At 41.1% G+C, this 22587-nt stretch overlaps 1 protein-coding gene across 1 annotated transcript in view; it reads left to right on the forward strand.

The window, feature by feature from the left end:
- Positions 1–22587, forward strand: part of SLIT3 (slit guidance ligand 3) — a 484962-nt gene that overhangs the window by 285268 nt on the left and 177107 nt on the right. The window contains exons 8-9 of the mRNA XM_031555673.1: positions 16618–16626; positions 20158–20229. Of these exons, the coding sequence (XP_031411533.1) occupies positions 16618–16626; positions 20158–20229 (81 nt within the window). The remainder of the gene's footprint in view (positions 1–16617; positions 16627–20157; positions 20230–22587) is intronic.

Here is a 22587-nt window from a genome sequence, read left to right on the forward strand (position 1 = left end):
GGGGCCGGGGAGGGGAACGGGTTCGCATGGAGCGATGTCTGACAGCGGACACGGACAAATAGCTGCTGAAAGGTGTCGGTGTGCGGGAGGGAGGATGGCGGGGGCTCGGTTGGGTCGCTCGGTGCTGGCGCCGGCTTCTGGGGAGGAACCTGCTCCGAGGGCTGAAATACAGGCACGCTGAGCTCGGGGCTGCTGCAAACTTTACACGTTGACTGCTAAAGCTGCAAACAGAAAAGAAAAAAGAAAAAAGAAAAAAAAAGATTTGACAACGAAATCTGCCTCTGTCAGAGAAAAAACGTGAGATTTACAGCGCTGTTGTCATGTGAAACCCTGCGTTACCAGAGCTCTGTATCGAGCAGGTAACTTGCTCATTGTTAACAGGTACTTGTTCACATACAGACCTCTTCTGCGTTACAGTTTGAGCAGAGGAATGGATAAAGGCTTTTCTGAAAGTTGATGCTGCAAAGCTGAAAGTGTTAATGCCAGAGAGGACCCAGTTCTGAGGCAGAAGGGATGGGAGCTGGGGCAGGGGGACGGGAGCATTCCTGGGGTCAGACCTTTCCATCAGAGTGATGCTGGTGCTGCCCCAGAGCCGAATGGCCTGTGCTAAATGCTGTGGGGAAGGCTGCTCAGACTGCTGCCAGCACTGCCCTAAAGTGGTACGAGATAGCAGGGGGGTTAAGGTGTGTGCATCACACAGACCTGGCACCTACAGGCACCAGGGCCGGCACAGTGCCCGTGGCTGCCGTGTACCAGCAGCACTAAGGCCATAGTGATGGCGTTGTGCAGTGCACCAAAGCTCTTTCGAATGTTTGTGGGATAATAAAGGGAATTCTGCCCCATGGGCTCTGGCCACCACGGACAGAGGCTCAAAGGATGATTTCTGCCTTCAGTGCCAGCAGATGTGGGTTCAGTTGCTGCTGTACTGGGGAGCTGTGCCCGTGCCTGTCTGCCATAACAACCCCAGTACCTGTGGTCCCGCTCTCCCAGGCTGGGACATCTTTATCAGTCAGAGACTGTGTGTTGCTCATATCAAGATAACAGGAGGACCTGAGGAGTATCATTCAAATTCTATATTAGCAGCCCTTTTTAAGGAAAACCAATGAGTTAAAAGCAGTGAATAACGTTTTCTCTGCCTATATCATAGAATGAAAGGAAGAAAAAAAATGGCTCGTTTGTTTGTTTGTTTGTTGTGATGGACTGCTTTTCCATATCCAGGAAGGGCAAATCAGTCCTCCAGTGACTGCAGCCTGTGCTAGAACTCTACTACAACAGGCTGGGCGGTACTTGGAACCTTTGTTCGTACTACACCAAGTTCTGTAGGCTCTGAAATAGTTGCTGGGAACACATTCCTTCTCAAGGATGTCAAGTTAGTTTATTTACTCCTCTGTTTGCAATTGGCTACTTCCATACCATATACTTGTGGGTGGGAGAAGAGAAGGCTTTCTGTTTACTCTATAAAATACATCATCGTCAGATCTTGAATGCATCTTTAATTTTCAGCACGCACATACTGCTACAGGAAAAATCAATCTCATTCTAAATAAGATGAGAAAATAGATTGATAGTATCTAGTTATTTTTCTCAGTCACAAAATTTGAGTAGAGTACTTCAAACTTAATTTGAAGTGTTGTTTTTTTTTTCCCAAGGCATTTAAATCTCTAGCAAAAGACATTTGCCTAATGCACTAGAGGATATCACATCTTCAGTTGTAAAACAGACATAAATGCTAAAAAATTAGAGCAATTTGAGCCATCAAAGAATATCACCAAGCGAAACCAAAAGACATCAAGATAACATTTCAGAGAAGAGCTTGCCACTGTATTTTATGGAGAAATATTTTGACTCATAATGCAATGCGTAGAAAATATCATTCTGGCAAAAAAAAAAAGAAAGAAAGAAAGAAAAGTTATCTGTCTGAGCAGTTCGCAAGGGCACCCAATTATTTACTTCTTTATCTTCCTGAAATCATGTGACCTTTATGATATCAAACATATTTCTGCACCTTTCGTCTGCATTCCTACCGGTCTGCAGAATTCTGCAGTTCTGTAGATTACCTAGGGAAGAGCTAGAATGCATAATATTACCCAGAAAATACATAAACACCTTTAAAAGCACTTCAGTTTCCAGTTTAAATTTCTCATTCCACTTGAATTCCTCAGAAAACGTGACTGTAAGGATCTTAGTGATTTGGTAAACGTAGCAACAGAAGGAAATTGCATTTTTCTTTAAAGTAGAGAGCACTCTGTGGTCCATTTTATTTATGTCCACTTCTCAAGCAAGCAGTCTTCACTTACAGCTTCTATTGTATTTTTTCCTGGGTTCTAAGTTCCTATACCGACAAATAGTACTGAGGCAGAGATTCAGAAATTCATGACTAATTTCAGTACTTTAAGCAGGGCACTGAGCTGCTGACTTCACCTGCTTGCTGGGTCAGGGCCAGGTACTGGCACCCCACGTTAGCACTCTTCTGATCACATCTCTTTGACCTTCAGTGTTTCAGAGGTCCCGAAAGGTGTCTCTGATCCTAGGATCTGACCTATGTAGACCATAACACACGCTAAGTGTTATTGGTGACTGTGAGTTGGGGATTAAAAAGCTGTGAAAATGTTGCAGTAAAATGCTTTCTGCTTTCTGCTGGTTGTCTTTGCCTCTGCAGCAAGGTGAAGATGGTGTCTGAGAAATGGCAACCGACTTAAACGTTTCTTCATAGTCGTGGATAGGGACTGGTTTTATTCCTTTTTGCATCAGATCTTCTGTGTAGCTCCCCACAAAGGTTTTGTTTCCAATATGTTGACAAGTAGGGATTTCTCCTGTTGACATCCCTCCTTTTCCTCCTTACAGTAATAGGGTTAAACATACTTCACTGGGCTTGTTCTCACATTCACACAGAAAAGGTGTGTGCAGCCAACAAACAGCAACAGCATGTAGAAGGGGGAACACGGGTTATTAATTAACGAAATAGCCTGCAGAAAAGTTGAAGAAAATTGGTGTGAAACTTTCAAATATTTAAGTGTTGGTTTTAGAAGAAGACTTTCTGCTGTGTTCAATTTTTAGTTGCGTCCTGCGGCAAGATCTGCAATAACCACGTTGTTGAGAAATGTTTGTCAGTGTAGCTGAAAGCAAGTTAAGATTATTTTTTTAAAAGAATAATTGCCCAGTATTCCTTATGGGATGTGGCAGTGAGATATCCTTTGTAGATTAGAAATTTGTTACTCTATATCTTCATATCCAAATGTTCAGCATTACCATGCATAAAAGATAAAAGTTCCTCCAGAACTCAGAACTTCCCCCTTTCCCTTCAGTCCTATTGGATTTGTGGATAAGAGGAGGTAATTTCTGGGTGGTTCAGAAAGCCCAGTCAAACTGGATAAGCCATTAAGACTGAGCAAATGGCCATGCTACCGTCATTAGGCTGGAGGCTGGAAGTGCTGAGCACTACGTGGTTATTAGGATCCATTTCTCAGTAAGATACAGAACTCAATTTAGCAAAAAACAAAACCAAACAAAACAAACAAACAAAAAAAAACAGAAACCACCAATTTTTAATTTATTTCTTGTTGGTTGTCCTCACTGGAATGGCTTGAAAACAGTGTGGTGACAGAGTATTAATGCTATTGAGCAGGATAGAAGGAATTGAGTCATTGTTGACAATTTACCTGGAGTGTTTTCCTGGTTTTGTACTGTAAAAGCTGTTGTTTTTCCTGCTTTATGATGACTGCTAAAAAGGACTCGAGCCTGAACATGCTTTTTCATTGCAGTTCTTCAGCAAAAAAAATCACAAACCAAAAATGTTACCAGAGCAAGAGCTAATCTGAAGAGGATTGCTGACACAGTTTTATTAAAGAAGACAAATAAGTTCTTGCTGGATGGAGCTAGTACAGAGGAACTTGGAGTTTTACTTGTTGTCAGTCACAACGTTTTGGGTCTTTTATATCTTCCATAGCTTGAAAAATCACCTTCCCAAAATTTCACTTGCTTTTTGAAGTGAATGAGCATTGACTCAGCCTTTAAGAGTCCACAGCAACAAACCGTGCTTGTAGGAATCCATCAGTCAACTCTGGGCACTGTAGTGGGAAAAATCGTGGTGATTCACTTACAGGTAAAACTGAAGAAGTTCGGATGCAGTCATCCATATGTCAGCAATGGTTTGAAACCGTGCCTTAAATTCCAAGTGAGTCCTAAATATTTGATTTAAAAACAAATAAATAAATGGTTGTAATGAAAACACCTCACCTTCCATCTCTGAGATCTTAAAACAAAGACAATCAGAGTCTTAGAAATTACAGTGCTGTATCAGCCCTTGAGTACATCCTTTCCCCCCAAGCCGCGCTGTGTGGGACGCGTGTGATCCGTATAAAACTCCATTCCTAGCAAGCACCTTACAGTGCTCAGTCATGCTTTTATTGTCTCTCCCATGCATTCCTGTTATAAAGGATTGTGTTTCATAAAAACTTTAGTCATCATTGAAATTTCAGATAAAATTGCCATAGATGTGTGTGCTTATAATACACACTGCTTTTTGTCCTAGCAAGCTTTTCAGAACCTTTATAAAAATGAATCGTTATTTTGTGTTACAGACAGGCTTTAATTGTTTCCTCTTGTTGTCTTCTGTGTGCCGAACTCAGTTATAGGATCAGTTTTACTTATTCCCGAAATGCTATTTTGGGCATGTCTTAACTAGGTAGAAGATCTTTATTTGCTTTCCCAACATGGAGAGTCAGGGAGCTAAAGTCATGACATAATTCTAAATATATGAGATGTCATTGCTTAATGAAAGCCTGAAAATGCCACACAAATGTGATTTCCTTCTATTCTCCTGGAAATTATGATTTGTTGAAGCAATCAGGATCAAATCTGAACTCTGTAAGTGGTGTTCGTATAGCTGATACTGAAATACCTAAATATAATAATGAAAATAGGAATTTAAATGAAATGTTGTGCATAGCTGTTTTATTCATTCGTAGCTGAGTAGAGTAAAATTAGAATGATTAGATTGTTTGGTCTTTTTTTTTTTTAACCTAAGGATATATGTTAGCTTAAATATATATAAATTAATAAAACAAATTAAAAATCTTTACTTATTTCCTCAGTCAGCATGTACCTAATGTGTGCTAAAAACCAAATTGAAATAGTTATTGGCTACATGTGAATAATTGAATTGTCTGCCCAGCGGTAGAAATCCCCGAAACACAGAATGGAGCTTGGATTTTCTAAGAGTATCCCCAGTTTCCTGTGTGCAGGTTGTACCACAGGAGGTCACGTTATGTCAGAGGAAGAAGAAAAGTCGCTTTGGCAATCGAGAAAGGGTTCACCCAAAGTACAGAGGTATCAGTGGACAAAGGATAATTTCCAGTTTTCTTTACTCCATTCTTCATCCAACTGTCCAGTGTTCTGTATCCTTCCCATTCTTCCTGGCTCCTGTGTCGCTATACATCTATATAGGAATGAGAAAGGTTCCTGATGTACTTAGCTGTTATTTTCAGTTTTCTTTTATATAAATAAGTTGAAGATAAAGATTAGCTATAGAAAGGCCTTTTTCTGGAGAACTTTTAGAAAGTACTGCACCCAACGGACCCTGAAGAAATGAGATAAATAGTTAACATGGATAGATGTGGAAAGATGGGGTGCTTACACAGTTGCTGGATAAGAAATGTTTTTATTTGCTGATCTATTTCAGTGGGAGATCTGGCATCATTGCTCAAGATATGGAAATGAAATCTGAGATAACCTCTGTTCTACAGCATATTACAAAATGTGAGGTTGGAAGTACAGCATAGTGAACAGAACACTATCCAGATGGCACCATGGTGACAGGCTTTATATCAAAGACCAGCTGAGATAAAATAAGAGCGGGCAATCAAGGGCCTCTGAAAATCACTGATGCCTGTTACAGATGTAATGTAACTCTCTCTATAAGGGGAGAATATATTTGCATAAATTCATTGATCTATGATTTTGCTAATCCTGCAGTATGTGCTGGGCATGCCCCAGCAAATTGATGAACATTTCTATCAGACCTCAGTGTGGATGCTATATTATATTACATATTTAGAAAAGTGATGTTTCCCTCCTGGAGCATATGTAGTATTCGAATGCTCTGCTTGTTCTCCCTTCCTGCTCCCATTAGGTTGGAGTTTGTTTTTTTTTTTTCTTTGTAGAATAGCCTGGAGCCCTGCAGACTGCAGAACTTATCAAGATAAGAGCAGTGCCAGGTTAGAATTATTAGATTCATGAATCACTGACCAATATGCTTTTTGAGAAAGCCCAGGTTTACGGCTTGCCTTGTGTAAGTCCTTTATTGGTGCTGCAGTCACTGATCTGAGAGACGCCAAAGTCAAAACTCCAGGAGACACAGGGATTTCTGGCAAACCTTTCCTCCATGGTATTAATTGATTCATTTGCATGCTCTGCTCATTTTGTGACCTGCCCTGCCTCCCCTTTGACTAATACAGTTCCTTTGTCAGTAATATAAAAGATGTAGAACAAGCATTTTGACTGCTGAAAGTCAAATGAATGTGAACGACTTAATCCCGAAGACACTCAACTGTGTATTTAATGCAGATATGCAGCCAAACACCTTATCCAGAAGCTAAGCAGAAGACTGTGATGGGAACAAAGCTCCTTGCAGATAAAATTGAGCTGATAATGGAGTTACGAAGGGAAGTAACAAATTCCAGAGAGATGACTAGGCACTTTATGCCATAACTTGCAATTCGTTCTTTGCATGGCTCCCCAAAGAAGCTGAATGACCATACTATGATAGCTGGCTCTTGCTGGCATTAATAAGGCATTTTGGTGGGGAGAGGAAACTGAATGCCCGTGTGGCACAGCCTTTGGCACACCAACTCCAAAGATACCAGGGTGTCCCCAGCCCTTCCAAGACACTGAGCCCAAAGCTGGTGGTGAATGATGGAACTGCTGCTGATCTGGGATCAGTCGACACAATAACAATTAAAAAAAAATAATAATAGCATGCAAAGATGGTCTTCTTTTGTTCTCTATGCAGTTAAAGGTGTGTTTTATGACCTATAGGGGAATGAATGGTTTGCTTGTTTCAGAGGCTACATTTGCCTCTTGTGCTGGTAGAACAAAGAGAACTGAGCTCTATCAGTCTTTATACAGGAGAGGGCTCAAGAACACAGTTTCTCTGGAAATGGAGAGTGCAGTTTTGATGAGAGCTCTGTGTACCAAATTGTTAGTATGCCACGTTGTCTAATGTGTAACCTTGAAATGCAGTTACTGGGACCAGGGTAGTATGCGTTACTTATTATTAGTGTTTTCCAGCATTTTTAGTTTGGGCAGTAATATTGTATCTGTAGTAAACTGGAATGATATGTAGATGTCTGGCTTGGAAATAAAGTAGATAATTATGTTAGCATCTAAAAAGTACATACATAGAAACTTCTGTCCTAAAACCAAATAGTGCATTTTTTTCTTGCCATTCATAAGGTTATGCATAAAATACAGTTACATATTGTGAATGTGCAACACGCACAGGTTGAAAAGAACATATATGTTTTAATTAGACTTGGTTATTGTGGTTATATATATGGAAAATAATTTTCAAAACTTGAAAGGTCTATATTTAGACTTTTTTGTATATCGTTTCCAGTTCTGCTTAACAAACAAGAAAATTTAAGAGTTGCATAAAGAATAAAACTGTGAAATGATTTTAAAGTACTTTGGAGTCAAATAATCCCAATTTCTATGTTATTTGTGTTATCATAAATGAAGCAACTTTACGCTAAGTGATTTGATGCTTCTGAAGTTGCATTGCATTTGTTGGGTTTCTGTTTTGGGTGGGCGATCTGGGGGTGTTTCAGTACATAGGCGTGATGCTGGCCACGCTGAGGCCATCTGCAGTGCCTAAGTAGCAAGATATTTTCAAACACTGTAACGGTGCCCAGGAATCTTTTGTTGTAACGTAGCATGTTGCTTTTGAGTAGTTCGGAGATACCTCAGAAATGAGTGTGGTCACTTGAAAGGGTCAAGTGAGGTGACCTCATAAAGCCACAGAGGGAAATAAGGAACACTAGTGCCTTTTAAAAATGGCGCACGTCGCTTCACGGTGGTGGCCGGTGCGGGCTGTCAGCGCTTTGAATGGCAGACAGCAGCTGAATGTGGAGGATAGGTTGATGGAACGGCCGTGAGGAAGATACTGGAGCATACACCAAACAAGGTCTTTGATCACCAAATTGGCTCAGGTTTGCCGTTGCATCTTTTGCCACCACGATTGTAGATAGCGTGTGTCACCAAAGTGCTGCGTTGGTGGTGCAGGGAGAAAGGAGGGTGGGGAGGCAGCTCTCACTCGTGGCTTCCAGCCTTGGACTTGCTCCCGTGATGGCGGAACTGCCGCATTGCAGCAGCCCCGCGCCTGAAGGCCGCCCGCAGCCTGCTGCTGCGAGGGGCTGCAGCGGGGCGGGCTCTGGGAGGGGGGGCCCACGAGCACCCCCCGGCTGCTGACTGGCTCCTTGGGCAATTCCAGCCATGTCTTAAAAGGCTTGGGTCTCCCCATCTGCGGCTAGGGCGTCAGAAACCCGGCGAGGAGCCTCAGCTGATACTTAGGCTGAAATAGTTAGGGCAGACCATCCGCAATGGTCTTTTATTTGGTATGGGTACAGATATTCCAGGGTAACACTCATATATGGGGAGCAGTTAACTCCTTTTATTTAGCTGCTGTAGAACGCGCTTGTAGAATGTTCCCGAACAGACCACGAGCGCTTTGAATTTTTTTCGTGTCTGTTTTATTTTGCACTTTTTCACTCAATGGACAGAACGCCATTGTCACACTGTGAGTATTTGATATTCAAATTGTTATGGTTTCTTACCTTGATTGTGTATGCATGCATGAATATAAGCAGGTATTGTTGCTCCTCATGGGCAGGTGGTGTTTGGGAGAAGTTTAAAAGTTTGAAAGGTAGATGTTTTTAAACAAATGGATGTTTTCTTGTGCAACCCACAGAAATGCTGTCTAATGTTTTATTAAAAGAAAAACTTGATGTTTAATTCCTGATGGAAAGCAGATCCCTTTCCAGCTTCAGCAAGAGATATGTAACTGCCCTTGTCTAGGAACTACGTGTTGGCTTTGTTCTTTCAAAACCTTTCTTTTATCTATAAAAGGTAATTTTTGGTGAACAGTTGTTCATGCATGCTGGTCTGAGTCCACAGAATGTGTATATCACACATTCCCTATTTCATTCACCAGGATTTATATTAGACTGTATATTAATCCTAACTTTCACCACGTATGAGTTGCAGTTAGGGGCATTGTGTACTGTTAGCATCTAAAATTATTCTGCTAATGCGTATCTGCGTCTCTCCCATTTTGGGGTGGGGATTTTGGTAGTAGAGATGTAAGTTCCTTCTTTGAAATATTTGCTTCTTTTCCTTCCTCTGATGGCTGTTGGAAGAGGAGATGGGCTGTGCAGCCCCTCGCAGCCCTCTGTCATGTTATTGGTGCTCTTACGGGTCTCCTCATGCTGCCCTCGCAGTGCTACTGGCCATGGGGTGGAGATGGCGGGTGCAGGAACCAGGGGCAGCTCTGGCAAGGTGTGAGGGGTGTCAAGTCCATGCAGGATCTGTAGTCTGCCACTACAGGCCCACAGAAACGTGGGGTTCTGGTAGCCCATGTCCCATGGATGCTAGACACCTGCTTTCTAAGAGGCTCTTGTAAAGTCTTTTGCATTGACACCAAACTGCTACCAGTGCCATTTCTACTCACTGCTATACGTGTACCTCCTGAGCACATGAGCACACTGAGGGTCCCTCCCCCGGTCCTAGTGGCCAGCATGGGACTTGCAGGGAGCCGCAGTGCCGCATTGCGGCAGTTCACCAAGTGACACCAGGCTGGTACAGCGGGAATCCCACAGATAGGATGTTGTCACATGGCCCCTTTCACTGGATTCACGAGTCCTTTTTCTTGTCGCTTTCTCTACATATGAGCAGACAACCATTGTAGGTCCATTGAACTGTCTTTTCTGTTTCTGGGTATGTTATGTTTGCTATAGTAGGGAAACGTATCCACTTCAGTTAAAATACAGGAGTGATACTGTTTTTTTCTGATCCAAATTTGATCCATTTTGTAAGAATTTCTTTCAGTGGAGGTCCTGTAAGGAAACCACAGCAATCAGCCGACTCAGTGCTGAAACCTTCTACCTTGGTGATAGCAATCTCCATCATCAAATGCCTTCAGCCTGAACAAATGGCAAAAGTTACTTGCTTCTTTCATATTGTAGAGTTGGATAGTGTTAGTTTGAATTAGCCTATGTGTATAAAGCTGCTCTAGCATCAGAAAGGACTAACTAGAAGCAACTGATCCAGGAGGAAGCTAGAAATTTGTTTTATTTTGCCAAAGTGCAGATGCATTAAACTCTGTCTTGATTCTTTTTCATCATTTCCGTAAATACGCACCAGTAGGCTTGCAAAATTCTATATGCATAAAGAACCAATCCAGTTTCCATTGATTTTGACACAGAACCTATAAAATGCAGTATCTGACAAGCATGCGGTTGTGCAAAACTAAGATCCATATTTAATAAGAGATCTTTGTATAGCCTGAAAAAAGTATCCATTTAAACACTAATTTCTATTACAAGTATATGTTTCTGTTATTATTTTAATTATACTAATTCGTCAAGCAATGGATTTTCAAATGAACTACAAATTCTAGGTGCTAAAATTGATTTGATATTGAATGCAGTTATATTTTTGATCCCTGTAGCTCTGATGAAAATCTGTGTCTAGCAGACTAAGTGGACTGCAAGAACTAGATTCAGAACATGCTAAAATCAGCACTCAGTCAGTGGTCGTTGATCACAGAATTGTTGAATGGCCTGGGTTGAAAAGGACCTCAAAGAACATGTAGTTTCAACCCCTGCCATGGGCAGAGTTGCCAACCATCAGACCAGGCTGCCCAGAGCCACATCCAGCCTGGTTCTTCATATTGTGATATTTGGATTTATTTCCCGTGTATCAGTCGTGTAAATCAAAACCACCCTGATGTTGTAGAGCATTTATTCACTGTTTGAAGAAAATGGTAGAGGTAGCTGTGGCTTAGAGCCACTGTCATCATTCCCAATACGATGCAATGAAAAATGTGTAGGCTTTGGGCAAACACTTGAGAAAATTTTCTGATTCAAAAAATAAGTAAAGGCAGTATTTCTTGTGTCATTTTTTACTCTAGAAAAATAGTCCATTGGAGAATGCTCAATTTAAAATAAAACAGTGGCTGAGTAGTTTTAGCTTGTGTTCTTTTGTCTTTGCTTGTTTTGATATTTTTACAAGAAAAAAATCCATTCAGGCTGTATTGAATCTGTATTTCCTGTGTAGAATTCAAAGATGCTGCAAAAGATTGAAAAGCTGATTGAAATTACTGTGAAAAGCTTTTTCAACCCTCACTTAAGAATGGGAATTAGAAGGAATCGGGATGCAAGTGGTACCTGCATTTTGAACAACTAATAGAGGTGATTTGATTATGTGGAAAAATGGGTATGTCCTTCTCTTCATAGAAACAGAAACCTCATTAAGGGGAAGTGAGAAGATGTCTCTTGTAAGACCATGTGAGTGACAGTTCTGGTCTTGACATCTAGCCAAGTCCACAATGAACTGTCTCCCCTCATTGTATGTGTAACCTTTCTTATATTTTAATTTACCTTATCTTGGTTTATCTCAGCTTATTTTACTTTATTCTACTATTCTATGGTCTACTTCATCTTGTTTTAGCATACTTTATTTATTTGGGTTTTGGTGTAAGTAAATGCATGTTTAATGATATGTATGTACACATAAAACAAAAATGCAGGATTTAAGACACAAGAAAGGTTTCAGCATCAGTCACCAGACATTGTCTCAGGAACATTCAGTTTTGCTCCCACTTGTGTACATATGACACTGCAATCTTGGATTGTACAGACACATATGATTCACTTCTTTTCTCTTTTATCCATTTACACTGACTCCCAGTCCCAGCTTTCTTACACAAGCTGTTTGCCCAACCAGTTGTTCAGCTGCAGCCCTTATCCTTCTCTACTCTCAGTCCTGGCTCCTGGCATCACCAGCCCCAGAAGCTCCAGCCAGGCCATGGCCTTGTCTCCAGGGAGAGCTAGAGCACTGACAGTACACTTCAGTTAACATGACCTAATGCTATTGCTGTAGATGAACATGGTTGGTTTCTTGCAGGGTGACTAAATGCTAAACCATTGCAGGACAGATGGAAGTTCAGTGCTTGGGGATATAACAGAGCATTTTGTAAGAAAAAGTTTATTTCTAAAACTGTTTGCCCAAAGTCTGATGTTTTTAAAAGTAATCTTGCTCCTTCAAGGGAAAAAAAAAAAAAAGCAATGTGCCACAAACATCTGGCCTTTTTAATAAGCTTAAATAGCTAAAATCTGAAAGTTATACACACATGAAAATCAGCCATAGAATGGGAAGAGTCACAGAACTGTAGCAATAAATGTTGCTGGCAGTTTTGTCTGTACTTCCATGCAAAGCTCATTTATTTTATTTTTTTCATGCATTTCCAAAAAGAACATTTTCTTTTCTCAGTATCCTCAAACTAGTCATGTTTCTGATGTCAGCTTCCCAAGTTAATGATGCTAGAGCCTCTCATGTTGCTGTGATGAGAACATTTGAGAGCACACTGGTGAAAGATTAATACTGGAACAGAAACCACAGATTGGCAACTAGTTATTTTTATATATTTCTGTGGATCTCGCATGTCACCTGGAGACTATTTAGAAGATTATTTTCCTGGGCTAACATTGTGTTTAAAAATAGCACTTGTATAGTGCCAACTCATTTTAGAGTTGGGTACAAATATTGAGACAAAATCCCAGCTGTTACTGCTTTTGCTGCTAATTTGAGGTGTCAGATCAGAGCTCTACTGCTGTATGTCAGTGAATAAGGCCCCTTGTGAGATCATTATGTTTTCTAACAGTTCAGAGTAATGGATTAATCAGTGCAGCATCAGTTGCTTTCATTATATGCTCGCACGGTAGTTGTGGGCTTTAATTTAAACAGACTGTGGGGAGATCAGAGGACTGAGTCAAAGAGGGGCCCAGGGCTCAGCAGACTGATGGATCCAGTGGAGCTTTGCCTCGTGCCTAGGAAGAGCAAATCCTGGATGCTCGGAGCTGAGGGATCAAGTGCCAAAGCCATTTTGCTTTTTCATCAGAGGCCATGAGAAGTAGTAAATATTTAATTTAATGCAAATTCCTCCTGACCTAAATAGCTGTAAATAGCTCTTTACAACTTTTGAAAGTATAGCTCCTTACTCTCTACAGTCTCTGAGTTAATTACAAGCATTAATCAAGTCTTAGTTTTGTTACTAAATATAGCTTAGATTCAGTTTTTGGAATTGTTAAACTGCCCATGCTGTTAGTTCTACTAAATGGTGTTTCAAGGCTGTCAGGACTCTGAAGCTGTCATCGTGTCCCAACCCAAAGCAGGGGCACCCAGTTCATGCTGTTCCAGCACTCTGCTCCTCCACAAAGCTCAGAAATTGTCACAGAATCATAAAATCATTTGAGTTGGAAGGGACCTTCAAAGGTTATCCAGTACAACTTCCTGCAATGAACAGGGACACCTGCATTCCATCAGGTGCTCAGAGTCTCATCCAGCCTGACCTTGAGTGTCTCCAGGTATGTGACATCCACCGCCTCTCTGGGTAGCCTGTGGCAATGCCTCACCACCATTGCTGTAAAAATTTCTTCCTTATATCCAATCTAAATCTCCTCTCCTTTATCCTGAAACCATTTCCCCTTGTCCTGTCACAGCAGACCCCACTAAAGGGTCCGTCCCCTTCTTTCATACAGCCCCTCTAGATACTGACAGGCTGCTAGCACGTCACCTTGCAGCCTTCTCTTCTCCAGCTGCACAGTCCTAGCTCTCAGCCTGTCCTTGTAGGAGAGGTGTTCCATCCCTTGGATTATTTTTGTGCCCCTCCTCTGGATGCACTCCAGCAGATCAATGTTTCTCCTGTATGAGCACTCCACATCTGGACGCAGTGCTCCAGGTGAGGTCTCACAGTGCAGAGCAGAAGGGCAGATCCCCTCCCTCACCCTGCTGGCCACACTGTGGTGTTTATGCAGCCCAGGATACAGTTGGCTTTCTGGGCTGTGAGGGCACATTGCTGGCTCGTGTCCAGCTTACTATCCACTTGTGCCCCAAGTCCTTTTTGGCAGGGCTGTGCTCTATCATCTTTACGTCCCCCACCTTGTACTGATAGCAGGTGCCAGACTTGGCTCCTCATGAGGTTCCCTGGGCCCACTGCTCAGCCTGTCTAGGTTCTCTGGATGGCATCATGTCCCTCCGGTGTGTCAGCTGCACCACACAGCTTGATGTCATCCACAGACTTGCTGAGGGTGTCCTGCTGTCACAACCTGTCACAGCACCACTATGTTCCCTTCCCATCTTCACTGGCAATCTGGGGCGAGCTGCTCAATCTTTCTTTTTTGCATCAGTTCACCCACTATTGAACAGAAATGACATTATCATGAAAACTATTTACATGAGAGGTTTAATTATGCCTGGAGATGCCTTGGTTAAATCTTAATAAATTTTCCAGTCTCATTTACTGGATGTATAGTTGCACAGGGGATAGGAAGCCTGTAAACCATGGCAGTTATGGGAGAAGTAGTACTTGTGGAGTATGACAGTAATTCACTCTTGGGAATGTTATAAGCCTGCGGATACGCCATTTGTAGCTATCCGTTGCATGCACATAGATAATAATCTTACATTAGGCCCAATTACATGGTGTTATGGACACACAACACACGGATTACATACACAGCCAACGAGCACACTGTGATAAAGCCGTGCTGTAATTGAAGGAGACAGAAGGAAACGTTAGACTTGTTAGCTACCAGCACTGCACTGCCTGACGCGGCTGCTCCCACCCAGCCTGCCTGCCTTGCTTGTCTGCGCCAGGCTCACAGCCCACATCTCACAGGCTCACTTTCACAATAAGGGTTTATCTCACAGCGAGGTAGCTCAGCACCTTATTCTTTCTGCAGCACGTTGTTGTTTGCTTAGCACAAAGCCCACATATACGCCACTGCCAAACGAGGGTTGTTGTTTGCAGGATTCCTGCTATCAAATGATGTGTTTTAGAAACCTGTCTCCTAAGGGTAGAAGTTGGAAAACAAAAACACAATAAACAATCTGGCTCCTTCTCAGATCTTTTTCCTTTTACCTATCACATTACTTGGCAGTGTATAGCACAGTGCTAGATGTGATTGTATGCATATTGGCTTGAGTAACTTGAGATTTTCTTTCTCTGCTGGGTATGAGCATCTGTGGGCCTGATTATTTCTTGCTGGCTGAGAATTTTGGAAATGCTGCAAACTGTGACCCGGCAGAATTCTGGTGTGTATCAAAAACCTGAATGGCCAGCACAGCGACCTCTGGTAACTGTGGAAGATGCTTGTGGACGGCGTGGACAAAAGTGTTAATCAGAAATTTAATCTACCGTATAATTTCTCAATTTGATTAGCTGCTTGTGCTAATCAGCTGCCGAAATGGAATATGAGAGCAAATCAGTCTCTGCTGGAGTCAAAAACCACAGGATGTCTTCGGTTCTGCCCTAATATGACAGGTTTTCCCTATCCCTTTAATTCGAATTCAGTTCAGACTGCAAACAGGAAGCATCGCTGTAGGTGTTGTACTGATGCTCACAAATATGCCTTGAGCTTAGGGAACCTGATATTTGTATAACTTTTTGTTTAATTTTTTGTATAATTTTTACCTTTTGTCAGTGACAAAATAGGACAACGTAACTTTTTTTAGACTGAGATGCATCGATGCATCAGGTATTGTTACTGTCATCAGTGTTATGTGCTTGAGAAAAGAAACCAACTCTTCTACATGTTTTCCACTTGAAATGTGACTGGAGAATGATAATGTGCATTCTACTTATTGAAGTACTAATTGAAGAAATGAAATAGTTAACATTTCAGGTAATTCTGTTATGTTATTTAACATTTTTCTGACATCACTGCCAGAAGATGCTTCTCTAGTATTTAACTGGAACAGAGTGGGAGATGTACTGTAATGAAAGTATTATTATTCCAGATGAATAAGTCAGCAGTCATTCTGATATTCATTATATGCTCTTAATTATATCACTAATTGAATTTCAAGTAAGAGAAACAAAATCTCTGTGTACTCTGTAATTTAAAGAACTGAGCATGTGTGACTGTTGGTCTGACAGCCAGGGATTTCTCTCTGAATTACTCTAAGGGGTGCTTACTGTTCCTGAGGAGTTTAAATAAGATATTTGTATTATTAGTGGGATTCAAAATGTAAATCCTTTCTTTTTCTTTCTTTTTTTTTTCCTTTCCAAACTATCTTTTTTTTCTCTCATTTAGACCTCCTGTATTCCTATTCAAGAGTGTGGAGGGAGGAGTAAAAACTCATCACAGAACCATATAATCCCTAGAGTTGGAAGGGACCTTTAACGGTCATCTAGTCCAACTGCCCTGTCACGAACAGGGACAATGTACCCATGTTATTTAAAAACAAACAAAAGCAGCAATCCACACATGAGAGACATTTCTGTGAGTTGACGATTTTGATTTAATTACACTTAGTATAGAATTAATGACTCTTTGACAGTGAACTACTGTGGTGCATGTGAATTTGGAGCAAGGCAGAAGACAACAGAACTGCAGCTGCATGCTGTTAAATTTGAACAAGGAGTTTGTGAAAGGAGACAGGTAATTGTTATCAAGTCATGGTGGGATTGCAAACTGAACATTCTTTCCTTTACAAAAACCAGATTAGTCAGGGCTATAAATCAGCTTTGTTCTTCAGATGGAAGAACGCAGCACTGTGCGTGCTTCTATCCAGTTTGGGCTACTGGCAGAGAAGTGAGTTAGGAAAGGAGCTCCTCTGGGGTTGTAAATTGAAATCAGTGGGACTATGACAGTACGTACTGCTGGAGGATGTACCACCTCAGAGGCTGCTGATCTCACGTTATGTGTCTTCCAAGTAGTCCTTGGAGGACCCTTAGGACTGCTGCAGTCTGCTTCTGCTTAGCTGGCATGATCTGACAAGGATCACGGCTCAAGGTGGGAAGTTTGCTGGCATAAATAATATTTTATATAACCTCAGTTTCCTGATTCAGCATTTTGGATGCAAATGGTTTACAGGGAGAGGACTTCTAAATAACAGGACAGTGCAAGGGACAAGAGCATTTGGCCTGCGGAAGAGGCAGAAGGCACAAGGCTGGGGAGAACCCCGCAGCATACAAGTTTTGGAGGAAGTTTAGGAGGAAGTTTTTCACTCCGAGGGTGATGAAGCACTGGAACAGGTTGCCCAAGGAGGTTGTGGATGTCCCATCCTGAGGCATTCAAGGCCAGGCTGGATTGTGACTCTGGGCAGTCCTGGTCTGACTGGTTGGTGACCCTGCACATAGCAGGGGGGTTGAAACTAGCTGATCTTTGAGGTCCTTTTCAACCCAGGCCATTCTATGATTCTATAATTCTATGATTCCCCAAACAACACTGAAGGACTCAAGAGATTCTGGTAGTTTTCTTTTTTTTCATAGCTTCCAGATATTTGTGCATCTTTTCTGATAGAATTGAATCTTAGTGGGATAGAAATGAGAGCGGGGCCTTGAAGCTGCTAACAAATGAATGGAGCAGAATTTATTTTTCCTTTCACATTAAGCATGCTGCTCTAGTGTGTGCTTTCCCATCAGGATGCCATTAAAATTGTTACTGGGAAAGCTTCATGTGCATGACAGAAAGCTTTGCAAAATGCCTCTGGAGCACTCCTCTCCCTGATATGTCCCTGTTCATAAGCCAAAGAGTTCTCCCTGTGCTGGGGCAATGCCTGCTGTGCAACCAGCAGCACATTACATTCCTTCAGCTGCAGCTCAGCTGTAGTGCCAGCAGTTCACTGTCAATTAGTGCCCTTTGCAGCATTTGGCCTTTTTGTACTGAAATAATTGCTGTTATCATTGGTACTTTATTGCCTTCATTATATTTAACATTTAAATATCAATGAAATAATATATTAATAAGTCATCTGAGCAGTAGTTATCTGTTAGATTAATCTTTGAAATTTTTGTTAAAGGAGTATATAAATTCAGGATTCTTAGAAGGAGGGTTATGTATTTGTTGATGAATTATGGGATCCCTTTGCATGCTGGGGGCAAAGACTAAGCCTCCTTCATCTAATATTTTGCAAGCAGAAATGCTGTATGTGATTAAAATAATGCTTTGTCTATTAAGCAGAAATATTTTAAGAAATTTAAAAATATTTCTGAATCATTACACCATACTAAAGACGGTGACCTTTCCACACGCAGATGAAGAATTGTGCTGGGAGACAGGGATATGTTCTGTGCCCTTGGCAGGGCAGAGCTCTCTGCCACATCGTGTTCTGCCTGAATCCAGCCTGCATCCTGAAATCACTGCAAAGTCTTTGAATTCCTATGGCTTCCACTGATTCCTGTAGTGCCGTATGTGACCTACTGGAACATCAGCTATGTGTGTGTGATTTAATTTTTGTAAGGTGACTTTACACGCTGCTGTTGTTTATCGGCGCATACCTGAAATCTTCTGACCAAGTGCATAGCTCAATTTTATGTATCAGGCAGCTGCGGCAGGGGGTGAACTACACGTTTATGTTTGCAGAAAATACTGATTCAGTTAGAAATTGCATTTGTGAGTCCCATTTGAACTTTCAAACATGGATGTGATACAAATGGCAAATAAATATGTTGAGGGTTGGGTGTGCTGTACACATGAATGTATCCTTGCTCACGTGCAGAAGTTCTGTTGTATGTGCTTGTTTTGGCTGACTGTCCGCAAAAAGCATTCATCCCACATCATTAGCCAAACAAAGTAATCAAGTGATAGTGAAGGCAGGGTGATATAATCTAATTTAACTTTAATCTGCTAATGTTGTAGACAACGGTTTTGCCAAGGGATTTCTGGGCAGAATTTTGAAATGTTTTTAGCTTGGCACGTGACCAAGAAGGCTAGCTGAGTTCTGAAAACCTTTTCAAGAGCTTTTGGTTAAACTAAGTAAATGCGTATTGTCAGAACAGCAGAATAGTTCAGGGAAGGGTTAGTAGCGTGGTGCTTCAGCAGATCTTCCTTCACCTCATGCACAGACACACCGAAGCACTGCCTCCAACCCAGTGGTGCTGCAGAGCACTGGGCCGTTCCCAACAGAGCAGGGCCTGCTGCGTGCCGCCACACTGTGTGGACACGCGTTCATCTGGGCAGCTGCAGCAGCACAGGGGCTGGGGCCTGCTGACATCTCTCGTGGCAAACGGGCTCTGTGTTTGCACATTTGAAGCCCCGAGCATGGCAATTATGCCTTGTTGGAGTGCTTTCCATTTCCTGTGCCATCTTGATCAACTTTATAGCTTCTAATTTGCTAGAGAGTCATTGATATAATTAGGAGCTACGTAAATGGGAGCAGCACACACAGCTGATGATAATGTAGTCAGTTCATTTTTCATAAGAAGCATTAAGGGGGTCCCTACCAGCAGCTTGAGATCATTTTCTCTTCGAGCTCTATCTCTTTAAGCTCTGCTTTGACAGAGAAGCAGAAATCCTTACACGCCTGGGTCATGGCATGCTTTATTACAGTCCTTCCTGCTTCCCACATATTTTTTTCATAAGGAAACCAGAGAGATGTACCCATCCGCCTGTGTGTTTTCAGAAAGTCCATTTGAGCTGTCTGGCTGGGTGAGCCAGCTACATTAACAAGCTGTGCGAGGCAGCAGCTCTCATTTTGAGTAAGAGCACTTCAAGTCCAAAGCTTTCATTTTGTGGCATACAAGTTTGACGTGTCTCCAATCAGCTAGCCCCAGATTTTCCAGCAGGGTAGCAGCTTAAAATGTCTGGGTCTGTTTTCAGAGTAGGTAGAATCTTGTTTCCTGTACTCCCTAGTGCTTGGATGTGGTTAATAGTAGCCCTCATCCATTTTTATAGTTATTTGTTATTTGCTCTGAAAATATCTTTCTTGACATGTCACAAATAGTCTGATGTACTGGTCAGCACTGCTTACTGCTGGTGTCAAGCAGATTTGTTGTATGAGTTCAAGCAGCTTGTTTCTGTGAATGGCGTGTTGGTGCAGAGATGTAAATAATTGATCGATCTGTGATTCAGTTTTATTTTCTTTTTTCCCCAACAGTACTCTCAACAACAACAACATCACCCGCATTCCTGTTACCAGTTTCAATCACATGCCAAAGATCAGGACTCTGTGAGTAATATCTTTGAATATAATTATAATGGGCTAAGCCAGCACTTGGAGTATTTGTCATCATGTGAGGGCCAGGGCCAGGCCTCAACCTGCAGCGTGGCCCCACTCAGCCTGGCCAGAAAATCAGTTTTTCTACAGCTGATCATCATTCCATTGGAAAATCTCTGATTGGATTAACTGGAAGAAAATAGAAAGACTATAAAATCAGACTGTGTGTATCTCTGGAATTTAGCCATAGCATTTTCTTTAGATAGATTATTCCTTTAGGAAACACACAGCTTCAGAATAAAAGCTTAAAGGAAGTAACTTTGTTTTGACCTCCAAAATCTGAAACCAAACAAGATGCATTTATTCTTAAAAGTAAAGAAAAGGTAATAATAACTAATAACTAGATGAGTTATTTTCGTGCAACTGAAAAATAAAATGAGGCCACGTATGTATATCTAAAGTCATGAGAGGAAAATTAACTGAGTTGAAGGAAATGCCTCTTACTCGTGTCACTCTGTGAAGAATAGCCTCTCATTTACATTTACTTTCATAGAAATTAATGTAAGTATTTAAATGAGAACTACTTTTTTTTTTTTTTTTTTAGAGTAGAATGGATAAAACAGATAAAGGTAGGGTTAAGGTTCTTGTGCTTTTGCCTTTTCTTCTTCAACCATGGTGGTCCAGCAAATTTGCTTGACTTCTTCAGATCAATCAGTCTTGTCTGTTACCAGAGCTCAATGTGTTCTGCCATTTTCCTTTTAGTTTAATTTCGGAGATGGCTTTGTATATAGCTCCCTGGAGGCTTACACTGACTAATCCTTCTCTGCTGTAATTAAGGGAAGAAGAAAAAAAAAATAGAGAAAAAAAAAAGGAAAAAAAAAAGGAAGGAAGTCATAAATAGGATTTATAAAGGGAAGCTTTTATATTGAATTCTGAGAGCCACATTTTATAGAACATGAATGCTGACCCACTCTAAAAGGATTTGCTGGAAATTTAATTTAGGGTCTGTGGCTAAAAGGGCACCTTTACAAACTTGCATTTGTATTCATTCACCTTATGTTCTGTGAAGGTAGTTTCATCCATATTGAGTGGCATGTTTTAGTCTCCGAAGACTGCCAAATAACATGCAGCATCCTTTCCAGGAGTACAGTGTAAGGATTAAAAAACCAGCATAGGTAGGTGGAAATACAATAAAAAGCTTTAATTTTCTGTATTTCCTTCCATCTGTCTCAACAGAGTCAGAGAAAAGTCATCAAAATAGTAATTAATGTAATACAAGCAAAGGAGTCAAATAGCACTTCCTAATTTCTTCTGCTTCTTCCTATTTAAAATTTTTCTCTCTCTCTGAATCATCACATCTTACAAATAATATTTTATTAATTATAATCATTGATAAGACAAGTTTGCATAGCTATGTAATACTTTCTGAATATCTTCTGTTCCAATTTTAGGCTAATACTGTTTAGATTTAACACAACCAAATTGTGTTCAAATGGATAGTAACAAAGCTAATGTGGATCTGAGCAGGCATAAAACTGATCAACTTTTGTTCACCAATGAAAAATATTTATATGAAGATTTTTGGGGGAGGGGAAGTTAAAACTGTAGTATTTTCTCTACTTTCCTGGGCCTTATTTCTCTTAGTAACTTTTTCTCCCAGATTAATACACAGCCTCAAGGAACAGTTTCCATGAAATGAAATACCTATCTGAAGCACAATGGCTGAACAACATCCATTGTTTAATCTCTTGGTTGTGGATTCAGGTCAAATGGGTCATTACAGTTCTGCACTTTCCTTAAATGATTATCCAATTTTCTGCTTTCTCAGAAAGCTTCATATTTAGACATAGTTTTAGAAGATCTTATAGGGAACCCTAGCCTGAGTGTTCCTCAAGCAGGGACAAGCCCTCTCTAGCTAAGGCCCAGCACGGTGCAGATGGTGTTTTCCCTCTATATCTCTGTTACATGTTATGGGATCCATTAGCAGGATGTTTGGGGCTGCCTGTGCCATGGCTGCCTTTGCCATGGTGGTTTTGTGGATAAACAGCTTTTTTGTCATAGCACTCAAAACGATCTGCTCATTTAAGAACAGAGCAGGAAAAATAAAGACCGTATTCAACTTGAATGTGACCTCTCAGGAGAAAAAGAAATAATAATTAAAAAAAGCTAGTAAGATTTGAAGCACTTGAAGAATTGTTTAAGAGAATCAACTCTCCTGTGCAACCTTTTTCATTGTCTTGTCTTTCCTTCTGCTAAGCTTCATTGATCTTTTAACTTTGATTGGAAGTGACAGGAATTAGTTTTTATTGATCTGCTTTCCTTTGCTTGAAACAGCTTTATTTATATTAAAGCATGTCCCTCATACTTATT

The sequence above is a fragment of the Meleagris gallopavo genome, chromosome 15, assembly GCF_000146605.3.
Source record: "Meleagris gallopavo isolate NT-WF06-2002-E0010 breed Aviagen turkey brand Nicholas breeding stock chromosome 15, Turkey_5.1, whole genome shotgun sequence".
Lineage (NCBI taxonomy): Eukaryota > Metazoa > Chordata > Aves > Galliformes > Phasianidae > Meleagris > Meleagris gallopavo.